Source organism: Rhinolophus hipposideros (genome assembly GCF_964194185.1).
Source record: "Rhinolophus hipposideros genome assembly, chromosome: 4".
Classification (NCBI taxonomy): Eukaryota; Metazoa; Chordata; class Mammalia; order Chiroptera; family Rhinolophidae; genus Rhinolophus; species Rhinolophus hipposideros.
The window spans coordinates 34,664,210-34,682,273 of record NC_138050.1 but is presented as its reverse complement, the minus strand read 5'-3'; the positions used below and the strand labels follow the sequence as shown (position 1 = coordinate 34,682,273).

General features: G+C 36.8%; 2 protein-coding genes across 7 annotated transcripts in view; one reads left to right on the top strand and one right to left on the bottom strand.

Annotated features, from left to right (window-relative positions):
- Positions 1-901: 901 nt before the first annotated feature.
- On the bottom strand, positions 902-16,061 carry CNOT7 (CCR4-NOT transcription complex subunit 7). The gene is made up of 8 exons (XM_081046571.1): positions 15,869-16,061; positions 14,179-14,389; positions 12,246-12,439; positions 9,234-9,395; positions 6,391-6,535; positions 4,171-4,281; positions 1,350-2,541; positions 902-1,301 (listed from the first exon to the last, which is right to left on the bottom strand). The coding sequence occupies exons 2-7, from the start codon at positions 14,293-14,295 to the stop codon at positions 2,413-2,415; spliced, it is 858 nt and encodes a 285-aa protein (XP_080902697.1). The 5' UTR covers positions 14,296-14,389; positions 15,869-16,061; the 3' UTR covers positions 902-1,301; positions 1,350-2,412.
- VPS37A (VPS37A subunit of ESCRT-I) overlaps positions 15,913-18,064 on the top strand; it is a 33,799-nt gene continuing 31,647 nt past the window's right edge. For 2 of the 6 annotated variants that reach the window (XM_081046564.1, XM_081046563.1), the window contains exon 1: positions 16,107-16,549. In XM_081046564.1, the coding sequence (XP_080902690.1) occupies positions 16,425-16,549 (125 nt within the window). In that variant the 5' untranslated portion in view covers positions 16,107-16,424. Of the gene's footprint in view, positions 16,589-18,064 lie in introns of all 6 variants that reach the window. The other 4 variants (XM_081046565.1, XM_081046567.1, XM_081046568.1 and 1 more) reach the window with 4 other exon arrangements.

Below are 18,064 nucleotides of genomic sequence, written 5' to 3'. Positions count from 1 at the left end.
TTTTGACACAATGGGAATGAACTGGTAACAGAAAGAATAAGAAACTATAATGGTACAGAGACAGTAGTCCAAATAGGCAGTTTCTGTAGCAGGTACTCAATTTCCCCACTGTAGTGCAAAAACAGTCACAGACAGTATATAAATAATGAGTGTGGCTGCGTTCCAGCAATATTTTATTTATGAACACTAAAATCTGAATTTCATATAATCACGTCAGGAAATATTATTTTCCCCAACCATTTTAAAACTGTAAAAACCATTCTTGTCTTACTGGCCATACAAAAATAGGCAGCAGGCTGGTTTTGGCCTGCAGGCCATAGTTGGCTGACCCGTGCTCTAGTAGATTTAACAGAATATGGCGAGTCCAGAATTAATGGTTCAGGAACACTAAAAATTTATCAGCCAAATATCTCTTATCCAAAAGCTAGACTTAACAAAGGTCATAGTGTTCCTCTTATAGAAGTTATAAAATACCATATTACTTTTTAGAGACAGAAACCAAAATTGATACAAACTATGCAATTTATATAAAGACTAGGCAGTCTTTATATACTTTTTTTTTTTGAGGTGAAAATCAAAATAAAAAGAAACCAATTAGATACCTGCTATATTGTGTCAGCTTTAAAAAGAAGCCACAGTAAGTTCTATCAAATGCATTTACTTTGTAAATCTTTCAGAATAAATGCATTCCTGGAAAGGAGATAGAAATCAATTCTTAACGTCTAGCTGAGATATTGATAAAGAATCTGTTGAAATGCAGAAGCCTCAAATTGATTTCTCAATTTAGGGACTAATAATTGGCCATGGTTAATGAAGTTACTGAGTTCCGTTCAGCTGCTCCCCAAAAAACAATATTCCCCAAATAAATATTTCCATAACAAAATTACCAGTCATCAACATATATAAGAAAACATTTCTGAAGCCTTTATTTACAAAAGCTTTAAAAACAAATAATACCCTCTGTTTTGCAAATAATGTTTTGTTTAAAAAGGACCACCCATTTACAGCATTGTAATATCATGAATAAAGAATGTACAAGGAAAACAAACCAATGTGGCTAATATTTGGAGATTTGCTAATATTACTGATTGAAGTGTAGATAACACACATCATAAATTGCAGTCCATCACTTCAGGGTAGAGTTATTCATTATCAAAATGTCCTACACATGCTCTGGTCTTGTCACATATTCTGCATGGCTAAATATTTCACAGTCTCTTTTGTCTATATATATAAAATAGATTGCAAAGATATACACAAAAAAATAAACAAGCATTACACTCCTCAGGTAATTTTATGAGCTACATATATTAGCTATATATATATATATATATATATAGCTAATATACATATACATATATTTTTGTATTTTGTTGTTCTGCACCAAATCTCTCCATTATTTATCTTTGTAACAACTATGAAAGCACAATTTTTTGTCTTCTAATTTAATTTGGTACAAATATACCTAGACTTGTTATCTTTGGACTTTAGTGAAATTGATTTGTGGAATCAACAAATCAAGAGCATCGTTAAGTATGGCTATAAAATTTTTAAAAAATTAAAAATAAGGGTAAACAGAGATGGAATAAAAAGAAGCAGATTAAGGGAAGTGTGCTATCATAAAACAACTGCAGCTTAAACATCCTGGATACCAGTTTCCTGGCAGACCATAACATCCAATCATAAAGGATTATTCCTGAAGGGTGTAAAGCTGGTTTGAAAAATTCTTCAATCACAGAGCAGCCTACACATGCCAATTAGAAACTGACAGACACTAGATGTGCTTAGGAGATTAAACACTACGTACAGAAACAGCAGTTACTAAGCTCCTCAGTAGTTGTTTGTGTTTTTTTTTGTAGCCTTGCTGAATCAACCACTTGCACAATGCATGTGTTATATGGGTCAATAACAAGTAAATACTGTATAAAGTTGGCAGATGGTCATTTTTCCAGCTAAGAGCAAGAAAAACCAAAATTTCTGGTAAGACAGAGGGTTTGAGTCAGAATCACTCTGTAAAGTGCAAAATTGATGGTCCACAATTTCAAATAGCTAAAAGTCCTGCAGAATGGAAGGGAGACATGAAACGGAAATAAATTATAGTCAGTGCTAGTTAATTTAGGAAAGGGAAAACAAACCAAGCTCAAGTAGGTAAAGTTTGTATGCTGTAACTTCCCCACTCTGTCACACACGCCTGCCAACAAGTATGGTAAGTTAAGGCCAAATTTTACCTGAATGCTTTTCTACTTAAGATCTGAGACAGGAACGGTTATATTTAGTACTGAAAGGCAGAAAATAAAAAGGGCTATGAAAGAAAAATAAAGTCTATTGTTCAAGGGATTCAACCAGAGATAAAACCTATATACAAGCATGTGTGTAGCTCAGATAAAATAAAAACAAAAGGACTAGTTCATGTCATGACTGCTTGTTGGCTTCCTCTTCATACGCACTCCCTGTGCCGTTCTGTACATAGGATGAACCAGAACCAAGGCCATACAAATGACCACAGTATTTGGCATCATCAATATGATCTTCAAAGAACATCTAAAAAGGAATTTTGGAGGAAAAAAAAAGATAATTATAACCAAAAGGTACCACTGGTAATTTACATTTCAGCAACGTAAGTACTGATGGGTCATTAACTATAATGGCAGCTCTTTTCTATGGTGCTCCTTTGAGGCCACACATTTAAATTCATTGAATAAAACTGAGGTTCTCAAGTAGAGCTCAAAAGAAACCAAAGGAAAAAGACTACAAAAAAAATTTTATAAATACATGTCCTTCCTATTAACAAACTTAGACCAATTTATGAGAATTTGTAATCATGGAAAAAAGTGGCACACATTTTTATTCCATAAATTCAATACTCAATGGTAGAATGAATGAAAATAGCTGATGATGGGGGGGGGGGGTGACATTTAGGTTTATAAGGAGCCTTGAGTCTCTCTGTACGGCTAAATTGGCTAAAAACAATCAAACCCTAAGCATGTTCTAGACAGTAAAATCTGAGCATTCACACTAGGTTACTTCCTTGAAGAAGCCAAGAAAAATAAAGATAACAAATTAGTAGCAGAGAATCCCCCATTAATTGAACCGTTAAGCCATTTTTAAAATGCAAAGCTGAAAATCCAAAAGGTTATTTTAATTTTCTAATGTAGTACTGGAAAGTAGTACAAAACACAGTATTTACTTTCATGGACAGTCCAAATCACTTCTGAATCAATACCATTTGGTAAAATAGCTATTAGGCTTTCTATTATTAATGTATTTCTACAAAAACTTTAAATTTCCAGAAAAGTTCTTGGTCAATGCTTTATTGTCTAAGAGGATATACTCAAAAGAAATTTCCAGTAAATATTTTGCAAAAAGGAAAACTTTTTTATAAGCAAAAAAGTCCATTGTTTTTTGCACAATCAACTTTTTTCATTGAGTTCATCTACAGTGAGGCATACTCGTACATGTCACTTAACCTAAGACCTGGATTCAGTGGATTTTGTTCTTCCTTCCTTTCCTGACTTCTTTATGTTTGAGGACTTTATTTCTGCCTTTTACACTTAAGGAGGGTCTGCCCAATGATTTTGATTCAACTACTACTTCAGATTTATTTAACCCCTTTAGAATTCAAAAACTTCTTGGTAAGACTCCATCTACTAAATAGCCCAAGTCCTACTGTATAAATCCTTAAAGTACTAAAGAATGGCATGAGCAAATGACATTTTTACTAGCAGTTTAATGCCTTAGATAAGGTAATGCCAGGGAAACAATATAGGGATGGATTCCTGACCTGGCAGAAGCAGCACTGATGTGGTCTACAGAAAGAACTGTTTTCTCCCACTAATGATGTATATCACTTTGGATAAAAGTTACTAGCCTCTGGCCTCAGTTTTCTCACTTAAGAAATAATACGGTTAGGCCAACATGATTTCTGAGGTAGTTTAAATTTTTCAATTTTTTAATTTACAAAGAACTTATTTTTTTTTCCATTTCTTTCTGAACTTCATTTCAAGATGACTTATTTTTGAATACATTCATTCAAGTATTAACTATGACTTATATGGTACCTTTAATTATATATTCACTTGATAACCACTTATTGTCCCAAAATTTTGCCATAAGATTTTAATGTTCTCAACCTAACAACCAACTGAGAAAAAGGCACTGATGTCTTCATACTTCTCTCATTTTGAAAAAGGCCATTCCTGTAAGCAATGAATCAGATCCTGCCTGATGTTGTGGTCCTATCCGTTCCAGCTCTAACTGTTCAGCAACTTCCTGTAAACCACCCTAGAAGACAGAAAAATTGCCTGTCAAAAGAGAAACACTGCAATGCCTGAATTCACAAATTACATAACTTAGACAATGACCAAAATATAAATGAACTTCAGAATGTATAGATGGATCTTATTACGACTGGAAAACAACAGAGAATGTGAATTACTAATGTATTTGTTGAATGTGTGTGAAGTTTATAATTTTATTATAAAAATGACTGCAGGTACTTACTTTCAAATTTTCTTAAGCTTCCCAGCAATCTATCTCCAAATAGTTTCATATAAATAATTCGTAGAAAACAAAGCTATTATGGCTAATCAAATCACTAAAGGCTTAACCATGGGTTTGTTAGTTAAAGAGAGTACGTTGTTTTAAGAATACAACTCTTTAGAAGGATCTGCTAAATATTTGTCTATGTTATTATAATATTGCTAGAATTGAAAAAGAGTTAACGATGAGAGTGAAAGGAAGAGAAAGAAAGAGAGAGAAGGAAAGAGTAAGGTAAAGAGGGAGAATAATGGAAGGAGAGAAAGGAAAGAAAGATCAGGAACAAGGACAAAACAAAGAAATTCCTCTCTAAATTGTTAGGACCTCCACAAGCAACTAGCCCTTAACTATATCACAACTTGAAATAGTGCTTTGCATGGCAGCTGCTTCTGTGGTAAAATAGCCTGAGGATTAGGTATCGTTAGCAGCTGCTTAGAGCAGCAACAAAATAGGGTCAACCACTATGGTGGACTATAGGTCAAAAAGTACCTTTGTCATGAACCTAATTTTAACATAGCAGGTCACTCAGGGTATATTCAGAATATGTGGTATATTTAGAAATTTTCCAATAACGTACACATGAGGAATAGTTTGGTTCTGTGTCCAAAACGGTCACTGTACACACGTCAATTTTTAAAAGCATTTCCAAAGCCACATTAAAACATTTAGCTCTTGGATTCTCAGCATTAATACTTTCAGGGCATGGACAGAATTTCTAGAGTTAACAAGGATATCTTACTGCAGCAAGTTCACTTGAGCCACAGCTAGAAGTCTCTCAAACTGCACAGAATTCTGCTGCTCTTGGGTGCTACAAAATGAAGTAATCTTTCTTAAAAACTTCCCTTGTTATATGCTTTATCCTGTAATGAGGCAAGCAGACTTTGGCCAAAAGATTGCTTCTCTTATGATTTTCAGTTCATCGGTCAAAGTAAAGTTTCCTATTCAATTCCTAAATTATTTCTGTGTAAAATTTACCATCTCCTGAAAGTATAATTTTACTTGGACTTCTAAAAACCTGTTGAGGAAAAAACTTGATCAACCTTGACATAGGTTCTATGAAGCAACCACTTTACCTAATATTTTTTTCTGTCAGTTATAGCTTAAATACAAATACAACTGAAAAACAAAACAAAAAAATCCACTGTAGTCTTTAGGAGTCTGGGCCACCAGAGGTGAATTCATTCTCAAACTGAAGAAGCACTTTTCCTTATTAAAGAAACTTTCATTTTGAAAGAATTAATGTTCAAAAGTAAAAAATTATTCCACCCAGTAAGCAGTGTCAGAATGTAAGCTACCGTCTAGACAGGGCCTACATATTTACTATAGCACTTACTACTAAGTTGACATTTTTGAGCCAGGAAAAAAAAATCCTTTTAAATATGTAATTTAATCCCTGGAATATGACCCTATGACAACACCCAACAAAATAATGTGTAGCCAAGTAAGCGGAGGGAGGAACTTTCGCCGCACTACTGATGATACCTACACATGGCCGGCCACCCTGGAATGTATGGCAGCCACCATCTTGCAAGGACAGAGTATGTGCATGGTGCATGAGAACCTCACAGTATCTGTGCTGGTTTATGATTTTCAATGTGGTAAGCGATGACAAAAATCTGATCCTTGGTTTGAATTTTTTGAAAACTTATTCTGCCAACACAAACTAAAGCTTTGCAAAAGAATTTCCTATAAATCCTCACTATGGAGAAAACAATCAAACGACCAGATAATATAAGTACATTTAATATAAAACTCAAAAATATGGTTTAAAATCAACATCCTAGCCTAGGATCCTATATATCAGTCACTGGATCTGAGCAGTGTGATCACAGATAAAGCCACTCAAAGCCTTACTTTGAGATTTTTGCAGCTCTTCATGAGGTACTTCACATCATAAATGACAGGAAAAAACAATCGAAGGATCTCAAAGAAATCAAGTTCTTCTTCAGGCAAGTTAGAGTTGGTCAGGATTTTGATTAAGTAGCCAAAGTCATAACCACTACAAAAGGGTTAAAAGAATACAGAAGAACTATAAATACCAAAGAGACGAAAATCTTTTTTTGATACAAATTTTAAGTGAGTCATACTGTAGGCAATAAAGGTTATCAACCAAAAATACCAAAAAAAAAAAAAAATATAGAAAATAAACATACTCGTAATTCTGATGGAAAACATCTTACACACAGTGGTAAGAATGTCACATCATCATTCAGGTGTCAATATGCAGATCGCTACCACCATCCCAAGCCTGCAGTCACTAAACTACTATTTTGCTGATCCTTGAATAGAGAACTCTTTAAGATGACTATCAAACTGCCCACAGTAGATGTCTCAAACAACTTAAATAACTGTGGAAACGGAGAAATAAAGATGAATGGAAAGTTGGCCAAACATGTCAAAAGGCAGCAAGTGAACTGGCATTCAGAAGGCAAAAATAATGCAAATCTTTCCATCATTAACAAAGAGGTCATATACTTAAAAAATCCAAAGAATTAGTTCCCTACTAAATTATTTTCACTTCCCTTAAGTGAGTTTATTATTAAGTACTCTCTTCCCCCCCAAATTCCTTCTGTTCCTATCTCATCACAGATCCCAAAGAGATACTAATGGAAATCTTGCACATGAAAGAAGTGAAGGCAGCAAAGGCTGAGAACTACTCTCTAGAGCCTAAAACACAAACTCCCACAATCTCAACACCAGAGCTCCTATGCCTATTGTTTGGCTTTTCCCACAGTTTTATAGCTCTCTGCACTCCTGTGCCACAATTACCTACCCTTTTTCCTGTCTACCTTTTCCTACAAAGACCTCTTACAGATAGATAGATGCCTTCCCTGAAAAGCCCAGCTCGCACAGATTTCTTGTACTATCCTTTACAATGCATGTATTGTTCTCTCCACTAGTTTTAAGGGCAGGAATCACATTTTTAAAATATCTTTTAAAAATATCTTTATTGCACATAGTTGGAACTCAACTAATATTTGATGAGACATGTTATTAATATCTTTTAAGGGGTTACAAAACAAAATTTCTTTTTAATATTCAGAATTTTACTTTTAATCTAAAAAAGAAAAGAAAAAGCTTTACCATTGAAGACCACTGAGAAATATCAAAGTATGAGCAATAAACAGCAGAAACCTTTACACTTCTGGTAGCTGGCAAGGAAGTAATTCTGCTCTCTATCCAAATTATAAGTCAAGACGTTTGCTTGTTACTAGTAAAAGATTATATTAAAGTTTAGGATTTATAAATACATTAGTCTTTACTAAAAATAATTAATTATAATATGAAGAAAATATTTATTGACATTGCATAGAATAAAATCTTAACATATCTTGACATTCAAATATATCAGTCTCATTGAGACTCTAAACTCTTAGACAACATAAACCCTTCTGTTTTTGTTCATCTTAACATCCCCAGTATTTGCTCAGAGTATTTTCTGAATGAAAAACCATGTCGTATGTAGTAAATTTCATGTTCTTTTGTATCCTTATGACTAAGTAAAAAAAGTGAAAAAAGAACTCAGAATTAACATTCCTCACAGGAACAGACTTAAGTTTTGTCTCCTGAGGTACAGGCTCAAGTGGAGAATAGAAAGAAAAGATAACAGGTAAGAATTAGTATGTTCACTACTACCTCTAACGCAAAAATTACCGCTTTGCACAGCTCCAAAGTTCACAATATGAACATGGAATCATTCTACAGTCCAGAGCTGGAAGTTGTAAAGCCTGCTGGAGACTTTTTTTTTTTTTTTTAATTGTGTGAAATGGACCAAGTATAAGAACATTAACACTTGCATAATATAATGCTTTTTAAAGATAACAGAAGGCCAAATAAAATCATTCCCCAGGCAACTTTTAGTCCCTGGGCTGCCAGTTTAATTTACTTAGATAGGAACTCTTTCTCTTACCCGGAAGTCTATTTTTACGAAATGAAACTAATTTCCTTTCCAGAAATTCTCTTCAACAATCTAGCTTTATTTTATAATAACAAAGAACTAAAGACTACCACTTATTGAGAATTTACTATGTGTAAAGCACCTTACTAGAGGGTTTAAGTGTTATTACTGATCATTAAAACAATTCTGCCTGATATTTTTTTTTTAAGTAATGCCTTCTTGATCACTTTATTTAAAAATATTAAACTCTACCACACACTCACCCCTAGCATTCCCTTTGCTGTTCTTTTTCCTCCATAGAACTTATTATCTAACAGACCACAATATAAACATCATCATTTAAAAAAATTGTGTGCTTACTCCTACCAGAATGTAAACTCCAGGAGGAGAAGGATTTTCGTCTCTTTTGTTTAGAGCTTAATTCCTAGAATTTTATCAGTGTTTGGCACATGGTAGATAGTATTTTTTTAATGAAGGAATAGTTTTGGGCTCGGAAATGTTAAATAACCCTAGGTAACACAGATTCCAAATGACACTGCTAGATTTAAACCAATGTTTATTTTTCCACCTATACCCTTTCCACTACACAATACAGTCTCTCTCATGGGCTAAAATAGACTCCATATTATTAATCTTTAAGTAGACCAATATTAGTCTCTTAGGAGTTAGGAGACTGCTATAAGCAGCCAATTGATTCTTTGTAGGACTTAGCCTGAAATTGCCGAAACAGTGACCCAAGCCAAGTGGAAAGCAACTAGGAAATAGTAACACATGCTGTTTTCAATGTAAGTCTTTTTACCTATGAAATGATAACCACTTGACCCCTTCACAAAGGACCACTCCTGATGTCATAAGAAGTTCTGCAAAGTACTGGGTCTCAATTCCTTCCTCCTCATGTTTTTTAAACTGGATACCAGACGTTGTTAGTAGCTCTATAGAGTCCTGGGCATACATGTCCTCCCTGGCAGGAGAAGAAGAAAGACAACATTCAAAAACCCCACACTTCAAACAAACGGTTTTTCTCGACTTACATCTACAACTACAACAGTGCCAGAAACAAGAAAGAGGATTCACTCGGATCTAGTTGTTCCAATGTTTCACATATATGGGAAAAAAATACAATTTAAATATAAAGGTTATTATTTCAGAAAAGTGTTCGTACATTAAATAACCATTCAAAACAGTCTAATAGTAAGATTTTAATCTTTACTGTTCACTCAATTTCATTAGCCTTTCACAAGTTAATAAATTTAACTGGGTTTGGGGAAAAAAAAGGGTCTTCTCACCAGGGACTACTGCCACAAACAGGTTCTTTTCAGGGCTTTCAGTTTCAGCAGCCATTTCAACGCTGCCAGACGGAGCTGCAGCCACAGGGGTGAGGACCTACCTACCATGCTGTCTGAAGCACCACAAAGGAAACCAGGTGGAAAACACCTGAGTTAAACTGCAGTCCATACTGAAGAAAAAGGAGATGCCTCTTCTCACTAATAAGCCTTTCAAATGGCTCCAATAAGCAGTAAGCTGTTTAAAATAAAGGAGTCTGCTATAACAGCAATAATTTCTTCTTCTACCAATCTTAATCCTAAAAGATTAACTTCCAAAAATCAAGCCAGGAAATCTAAATATAAAGCAATCTTTCAAGATTCTACTTAAGCCAAAAAAGAAATCCACCTAATTTCAAAGCACACATAGGTATCCAAAATATTAAATTAAATAAGTGATCAAAATGAAGGTTATGTTTCTAAAACTAAATGAAAAGTGTTTTATGCATTGCCTATTAGATTTTTCTTTTTATTTACTTTTTAAATTTTAAGAATTCTGGTTCCCACCCACTCAGCAAAAGAATATCCTATTAAAAGCTTTAGCAAAACTAATTAAACCAAAAGGAACGTCACACTTGGGCCAAAATGCATTCTCATGGTCTATTTTTTGGAAATCAATTTGCCTCCAAATGTCTCTGAAAAATAAGAAAACTAGCCACTGAAATATATAAAAACAGGAAAACCGCAACCATCACTGTTAAAGTCAAAATTTCCCCTGGAAATCCTTAAGGAAGGATATCTGAATAAACCCAACACAAGTTTTTTCATTAAGCAGGTATTATTAGCCTTATTAAACTAAAAAGATGTACCTTAAACAACTAGAATCTCACTCATCACACCCAGATAAGCACACTGGGTGGCATGCATCAGCAAAATATAACCAACCAAAGGAATAACAGATTCTTTCTCCAGGCTGCCATTATTCTGGCCCATATGCTCCCTTTACTTTTAGCTTATTGTTTCTCTCTTAATTAGAATGTAAGCTTCAAAAGGGCAATGATTTTTGTCTCTTTTGTTTAATGCTATATCACCAAATCAAAAACCATGTGAAGTGGAAGAGCAATTATTGCACTATTTAAGTTAGTATTTTCCAAACGTGCCCAATGATAATAATCACCCAGAGGGCTTACCAAAAAGATGGATTCCTAGGTACTATACCCAGAGCTAACAAATCCCAATCCCCAGGAGACTTGGATGAATACTTCCGGTGTTTTATGATCAAGTAAGTTGTAAGCAAAAAAATGTGTATGATTATTGTTTTGCATAGTTCTCATAGCTCAATTCAGATAAGTTAATGTGTTGTCATCTAAATTTCATTGCACTAGATATTTTATCATCTGGAACCAATTCCATGTTTTACAATATCCACGTCATTAGAAAGAGAAAGCGGGAACCCCATCCAAGTAAGCTAAACAGTACATTATGAAATCCAACAGAGGAAAACAGTCAGGACAAATACAATGCAATTATAAACTATACTACTACACTGCTGACAACATTACCCTATCATGAAAAGCCCTGCTTTTCTTTAGGTCTTATATACTATGCTACATACCACATTATTCTACAGAGAAAGAGTGGTTGTTATATTGGCAGTACCATTAATGTCCCACATCATTTACTATTTTTCAAATCAGATGCTACATTATATCACACAAGTACAGGCTATCTAATAGAAGGACACTGTGATACTGTAACATACTTGGAATGTGTTAAACATTTCCCCAACTTACAGTCTGTTTAGTTTGTAAACAATCTTCCCTCCCTCAAAACACTCTAAACTTCCCTAAGCTATCAAGACTAGTCTTACCAAAGACAGAGAAAGACTACAAGTAAGGAAACTGGGTTTCAACCCAGGGCTTGAGTTAGAATTCAGATTCTGGAAAACAATCTGCCAGAGTCTGAACAAAACACCAGTGTCAATGGGTGTTACTACTTCTTCTGCATGTAATTTTTATAAGAGGTTCTGTGGGCTGACCTGGGAATATGGCCATTACATAAAATCGATTTGAAAGGAAAATGCACCTCGTTTCCAAGAAACGTTAACTATCTTTGACGTGTAATCCACTCATAAACTGGACTATGACTATAACAAAAATCTCTTTACAAGAAGGGTAACTACTACAACAAAGACGTACATGTTTCAAATTGTACATCAAGTCTGAAAGTAAAACAAATGTTGTAAGGTTATTTTTTCTATCAAGAAGTATTTTAAATACCCAAAGTTCTCCAAATTTCAATAAAAGGGCATACTTTCACATAACCTCTCTAAAATTCTAGGTACTTGAATTTAAAGGTCTTCTTTATTCAAATTTTTTTGTCCAACAATAAAAATTTTAAAAACCTAACCTTTGAAATTTTAGGTTTTAAGTTTTTACAGCATAATTGTGCCAAATTCATTTAGAATTTCATTCACCATACTCAAGGGAAATCAATTCCTAAAATTAAACTAAAAACAAAAGTTTGGGTTATATTTATTTCCCACTTACGTCAAATTAAATTTAAAATTAAACTGCCAAGTTGACGTTCCTGGAGGGTATTCTCCTTGCTCATTCATAAATGTCAGTCCTAGCTGAATTATCTTTAACAAGTCCACGTTACATCGCAATAGTTGGTACTGATAGTCAGCATTGCTCCTGAATTCTCCAATAGGTCTTGCAACCACACCTGGAAACTCGGTGTCCTGTAAAATAGTTTTAGAATTCATTATTTACTAAAAACCACAGACCACAAAATCCTAGAATAATTAATTTTGGTACAAGTCAAAGAATCCTGTTATCTACATATTACAAAGTACCTTTTATTCCATTACAAAGTACCTTTAACTAGTAAATGCATTACTTTTTGGAACCATAAAATAAAACTCTACAAACTTAATGAACTTTTCTTATTTTAAATATTATATCAGTAAAAATTACTATGTATAAGATACAAATGATAAATGCAATCAAGGACTCTATGCCCAAGAAAGAGGGAAAATAATAAATTTATGTTTCTCTAGGAGTATGTGAAACTATGAAACTAACGTTAAAAGCAACAAAGAACTAGTTTAAAAGAATGGAAAAGGTGTCATACTTTCTAATGACTTTCTCAGGCAAAGTTTATCTAAGCACCAAAACCCTCCTAGTTTCTTGGACTAAAACAGCATTCTCTCTATACTCCAGAGAAAGCATGCTGTCCAAAACTGTATGCTACCCACTCATTCCTGTAGAATGCTATCATGTCTCTAATGTTGTCACTTCTTATTATATGAGAAATAAGTGATCACTATCAACTTCTTCTGGGTAAAAAAAAAAAAAAAATTCAATCCTAACTATGAGTAAGTACAGATTTATTAAATAGAACATTATCTATGTACACTTAAATATTCATATTTCAACCAATCAACCTTCCCCTTCCCACAGAGCATATTTATTTATATCAAAAATACTGGGAAAAGGATACATCAGTTTAGGAAGCTAAGAACAAAATCTAAATACCAAGTTACCATAAAGAGTAAAAAAATTGAAACTTCTCTAAATTCAGTCCAACTCAACGACTTTATTGGATACTAATGTGTTATGCTAGGTGTCGGAAGGACAAAGGATGATTAAGATACTAACCCTTTGCTTCACAAAGCTGATTATCTAGAAAATGGTAGAGTAGCTATAACAAATGCATGAGATACAGTAGTAAAGAAGCAAAATAATTAACTGAGTAGACAGTCCAAGCAGATTGAATAGTATATGCAAAAGCAGTGTGTTCATGAAACTCCACTGATAACTAAAATAAATTTAAAAACCAAACAAAAAAACTGAAGATCAACAACGTTTCACTAGGAAGCTGATTTTTTTTTCGTTTGAGAAAGACATCCAAGAGTTCCCTAGCTTACCGGAGCTCATCTGGTATTATCAGTTAGGCCTTAGCTAGGTCCTAATGTTCTTCTGTCGAATATAAACAATTTCACACTTCAACACCAGACAAGGCCACTCTATTACCATAACTAACATAGACAAAAACATAACTGTTGCTTCTTTATAGCTTTAGCTTCACTCTCATCTTCTCTTATCTGTAGTTAAGACTTAAGATACCCTATCATATAATTACCCCAGCTTTCTGACACTATCCAATCCAGAGCAAAGTCCGGCTTCCTTCATCCCTCCCCTAAAACCACCTGACACAATAGTCCTTTTTAACACAGTCTTATTCAAATGCCCCGTTCCTGCAAAGGTATGCGTTTTCCCTCACGCAGTGAGTAAATCAACCCAACTTATCACATTACAGGTGTGATCCAGGTGGTCTTTGGTTGAAGGACATTGACAATTTTCATAATAAAATCCATGGGGGAAAAAAAATCAACCAGAAGGGCTGAATTCAAGACTTTTAAAATCCTTCTTCCTCTTTTATAAGAAATATTTTAAGGATATTTGATCACAGGCATACCATAGCAACGTAATTATATTTTCGGATAACTTGACGAATTTTCTTCATCTCTTCATCCAGGTTGCAAGCCCAAACTTCACAAATTCTTTGGCTATGATCTACAGTTGCTGCTGGCATAGTGAGGGCACAAGGAGTCTAGCTGCCAAGCATCAAAATATTATATTTGATTGAAGATTTGTTTCATAAAATACTTTATCCTTTATTTGTGTACCTGTCATAATAAAAACCAAAATAAAACCCAGCTATATCAGAAAACAAAATTATGGAAAAATTGAGTTGACAGAAACCTAAAAGATTATTTATTCAAAATCTTTGATTCATAAGAAAATCAAAATTTGGGAAGTGACGTATCTAAAGTCATACATCTAACCAGTAGGGAAAAAAGGACCACAACACAAGTTTCCTGGTTCTAATACCAATGTTACGTAAAAATAGTATTTTTTATGTATACATACTAATCATTTCTTAAAACTTTCCAATAATTAAAGACTGCTCTGACTTCAACTCACTCTCTGCATAAAACTTTGTAAAGACATCCATTTCCAGACAAAAATAAAAGGTGAAATATTGATATACATGTGAGAATTATCAGATGCTACTAGGACAGAGATAATGCCTGCTTTTATTCCTCATTAACAAAACATTCAAAGTCTGTTTTGATTACGAAGTCTCCTTTACTGGCATTTATTCAAGCCAGACTGGAGGGGACAAAAGTAAACCAACAACAACAAAAAGCTATAACAGATAGCCACAGAGACCGAATGTTCACAACTGCGGGAGAGAGAAAGGAGGAAATAGTGTGTCCGTATTTCAAACTGTTTCTTTCTAATTTCCTAAAACTCAGAGCATGTCCCCTGGTTACCAAACATAAATCTCACCTCTCTGGCCCATAAACACTGGTTGCATAGTATATGATGATAAGAGTATAGACCAACATTTTGATTCTTGAGCAGGGAGGTTCTTCGTTCTTCCAATAAGGAGTTTGAAAAAATTTTAACAAAGGTAAAAGAGGGAATTACGACACTACTCCCCCTTCTAAACTCGGCAGTAACAAACGTAACCGAGTGCTCTAAGAGCCAGGGGAGTTCCCTTTTATAACCCTGTCCACTACGCTACACACACACACACACACACACACACACTTTGGGAAGACCCTATTGTTGACCATCGTTTTACTTCATCTCTCTCTACCGCGGTTCCAGAAGCTCCGATGAGGCACCAGAAACCTCATTACTGGAAGTAAAGTCTCCGTACTGCAGGCCCCCAAAGAAACGAGAGCGCCCAGTATAGAAGCATTCAAGTCAGTTAACTCCCTTCCCTGGCAGAGAGCCAGTGCAGAGGTGCTGATGAGGATTCATTGGGGCCAGACTGATTCCCAAGCACTGGGGCGCGAAGGAGTACGTGGAGCCAGCTGTGCAGGAAGGCCACCGCCCTCCACCCCCAATTTCCATCCCGCAATATCGGAGCTCCAGGTACAAAGCCTTTACGTCATCACTCCGCGCCAACTCCTTGACATACCCCAGCCCCAGTTACCCTCCCCCGCCTCGGCCCGCCGTCCAACTCAGTCCTCCGCCAGCCAAGCTCCAGCGGGCGCCATCGCGCACCCTCTCATGTTCATCGTCCCCACCCCCTTTTTACTTCCCCAAACCGCCCCTCCCCCCCGCAGGTCTGCGGCAGACGCAAGATCTACTTGTGTCACTGAGCTCGCGCTCCTCCTTCTCCTCCTCGCCATAGAGACAGCACCCAGCGGCGGTGGCGGTGGCGGCAGCGGCGGCGGCGGCGGCGGCGGCGGATGCCCCATAGACACCTCTCGCCCGGCAAGGAGGAAAGGGGAGCCGGAGCTGCTCCGCACCGTGCTGCGCCGTCGCTTCTCGTAACGTCCTGGCGGGGGCGCTAGATGATGACGCGCCACGCAGAGGGGGCGGGGCACGCAGGTGACGGAGGCTGGGGTGGTTAAAGCCCTGGGCTGTGGAGCTGCCTGACTGGCTGGTTGGGCGTCAGGGCCGCCAAGGTAGGGCTGCCTGTTCCGGGCGGCAAGTTTCCTCTGTCCAGTTGCCTGCAGTCATAGCATACCCCCCAAACCCGAGGACCCCCAGCCGGGCTTGCTTAGAGAAGACGCGGCCGCCCAGCACTTGGGCCCCGGCCTCCTGCGCCTTGGTCTTCTGTCGCTGGAGAACCACCGGGCTGAGTAGCTGGGAGAAGCAGGCCAGAACAGTCCAGGGCCTCGGGCCCGGGCCCCGTGGAGGATGAGCTGGCTCTTCCCCCTGACCAAGAGCGCCTCCTCCTCCGCAGCTGGCTCCCCCGGTGGCCTCACCAGCCTCCAACAGCAGAAGCAGCGCCTGATCGAGTCCCTCCGGAACTCACACTCCAGGTGACGGGTCGCTGCCTCTCGGACGGACAGGAGGAAAAAGTAGGGCAGGAGGGCGGGCTGGTCCTACTCACACTCACGGTTTCTCGGGCCGACTGTCCACCACCAGCTGCCGCATTTTGATACACCTCCCTTCGTACTAGGTGTCACGTTTGCTCTGCCGTCGCAGACCCTTGTTCAGGATCCCCCCCCCCCCCGACCCTCCAGGTCCCTCCCTCTTGCTCCACCTCTGCTCAGCTCTTCTAATTTTGACTTGTCCATCCCTCCCGACACACCGCGGCTGACTCACGTGTGTTATGGTGGATAGCCAACATTCCTTTCCAGGGTCTTCCTCGCTAACCTTGCCTTTTGCCTATACTGATTGCCGCTTTAGCCAAATTGTTAAAATAATCCACTTGGCGGAAAAGAATTGTGACGAATAATATCCTCGTTTCACAAAGAGTGGAAAGTGTTTTGGGGAAAAAAAAAAAAAGAGAAAAAACTTGCAACAGCCAAGGAGAGGGAAGCCAAAGTTTTTAGCAGCGAGTTCTCTGGGAGGAACATACTCAATGCTCTTAGTTCTTTTTAAGAGTCACGCTGTTCCAACGACCTCCTCCTTTCTGGCAACTACCACTCCACCTTCCTCACTGTTCTTGGTCCCACACTCAGGAGTTGTCTTATAGCCATCCTGACTGTTCTGTTGTCTTTTATGAGGTTTTCATTTTTTTCATGGTCAGATTAGAAATACTTTGCAATTCAAGTGATTTCAGTTGCTTTTACTGGAATCGGGTATGGCTGCCGCCTTTTATATTGCAACTATCTGTAGCCTCTAATGGTTTTTCAAAAATTAGAACTGCCTCTTTACGTTATATGAATTATGCAAGTATATGTACTTGATGGTGTCATAACAGGTATTTTAATGTAAAGATGTTAACGTCGCTCAACTACAACCCTCTTTAAAGTAAACTATTCATTTTAAAAATGTATATCCTGAGTTAATAACATCGACTAAGTATTGAACTACTAGGAGCCATTTTATCTGTTACATTAATATTTTCCCAAGCAAGTAAGTTGTAGTGTAGAATAGTTTTAAATTAGATTGTTAAAAGAAAAATTCATTGCAAAATCAATTTCGCTAAAATAAGGCCTATTGCTGCTGACTAAGCTTCAGCTGTTTCTTGGTTTTTTAGCCTCAGTTGTTCTGCTTGTTCAGAACTTTCAAAAGGTGTAAATTTGTGGTATTTAACAGGAAAGAGCAGTATACTCTGATCTAATGGTGGCTTTCTATTTGGAAAATTGAGTTCACAGAGTTCTTAGAAGTCTTCTAAACAGTGTTCCGCACTAACCAGTAAGAGCTACTCTCACAAGAGATGCTTCATTTTTAGCAAACATAACAAAAGTTTGTCCTCTTAGAAAGTGTCACCTTAGAAGACTACCTACTAATCTAGTACTACTATTGCCAAAATACTTCTTAGATCCACACCTTTGGAATTGTTTTTAAGCCTTTAGTATATTCTGTTAAATATTGTCACTGCTGGC

Bases quoted from the DNA above. Each gene is read 5' to 3' on its own strand.
- CNOT7 (XM_081046571.1), bottom strand. From the start codon at position 14,295: ATGCCAGCAGCAACTGTAGATCATAGCCAAAGAATTTGTGAAGTTTGG. The intron at 12,440-14,178 runs GTATGCCTGTGA...ACTATTTTACAG, and splicing joins AATATAATTACGTTGCTATG to GACACCGAGTTTCCAGGTGT. The intron at 9,396-12,245 runs GTAAGTGGGAAA...TTCTCCTGCCAG, and splicing joins AATTTTAAATTTAATTTGAC to GGAGGACATGTATGCCCAGG.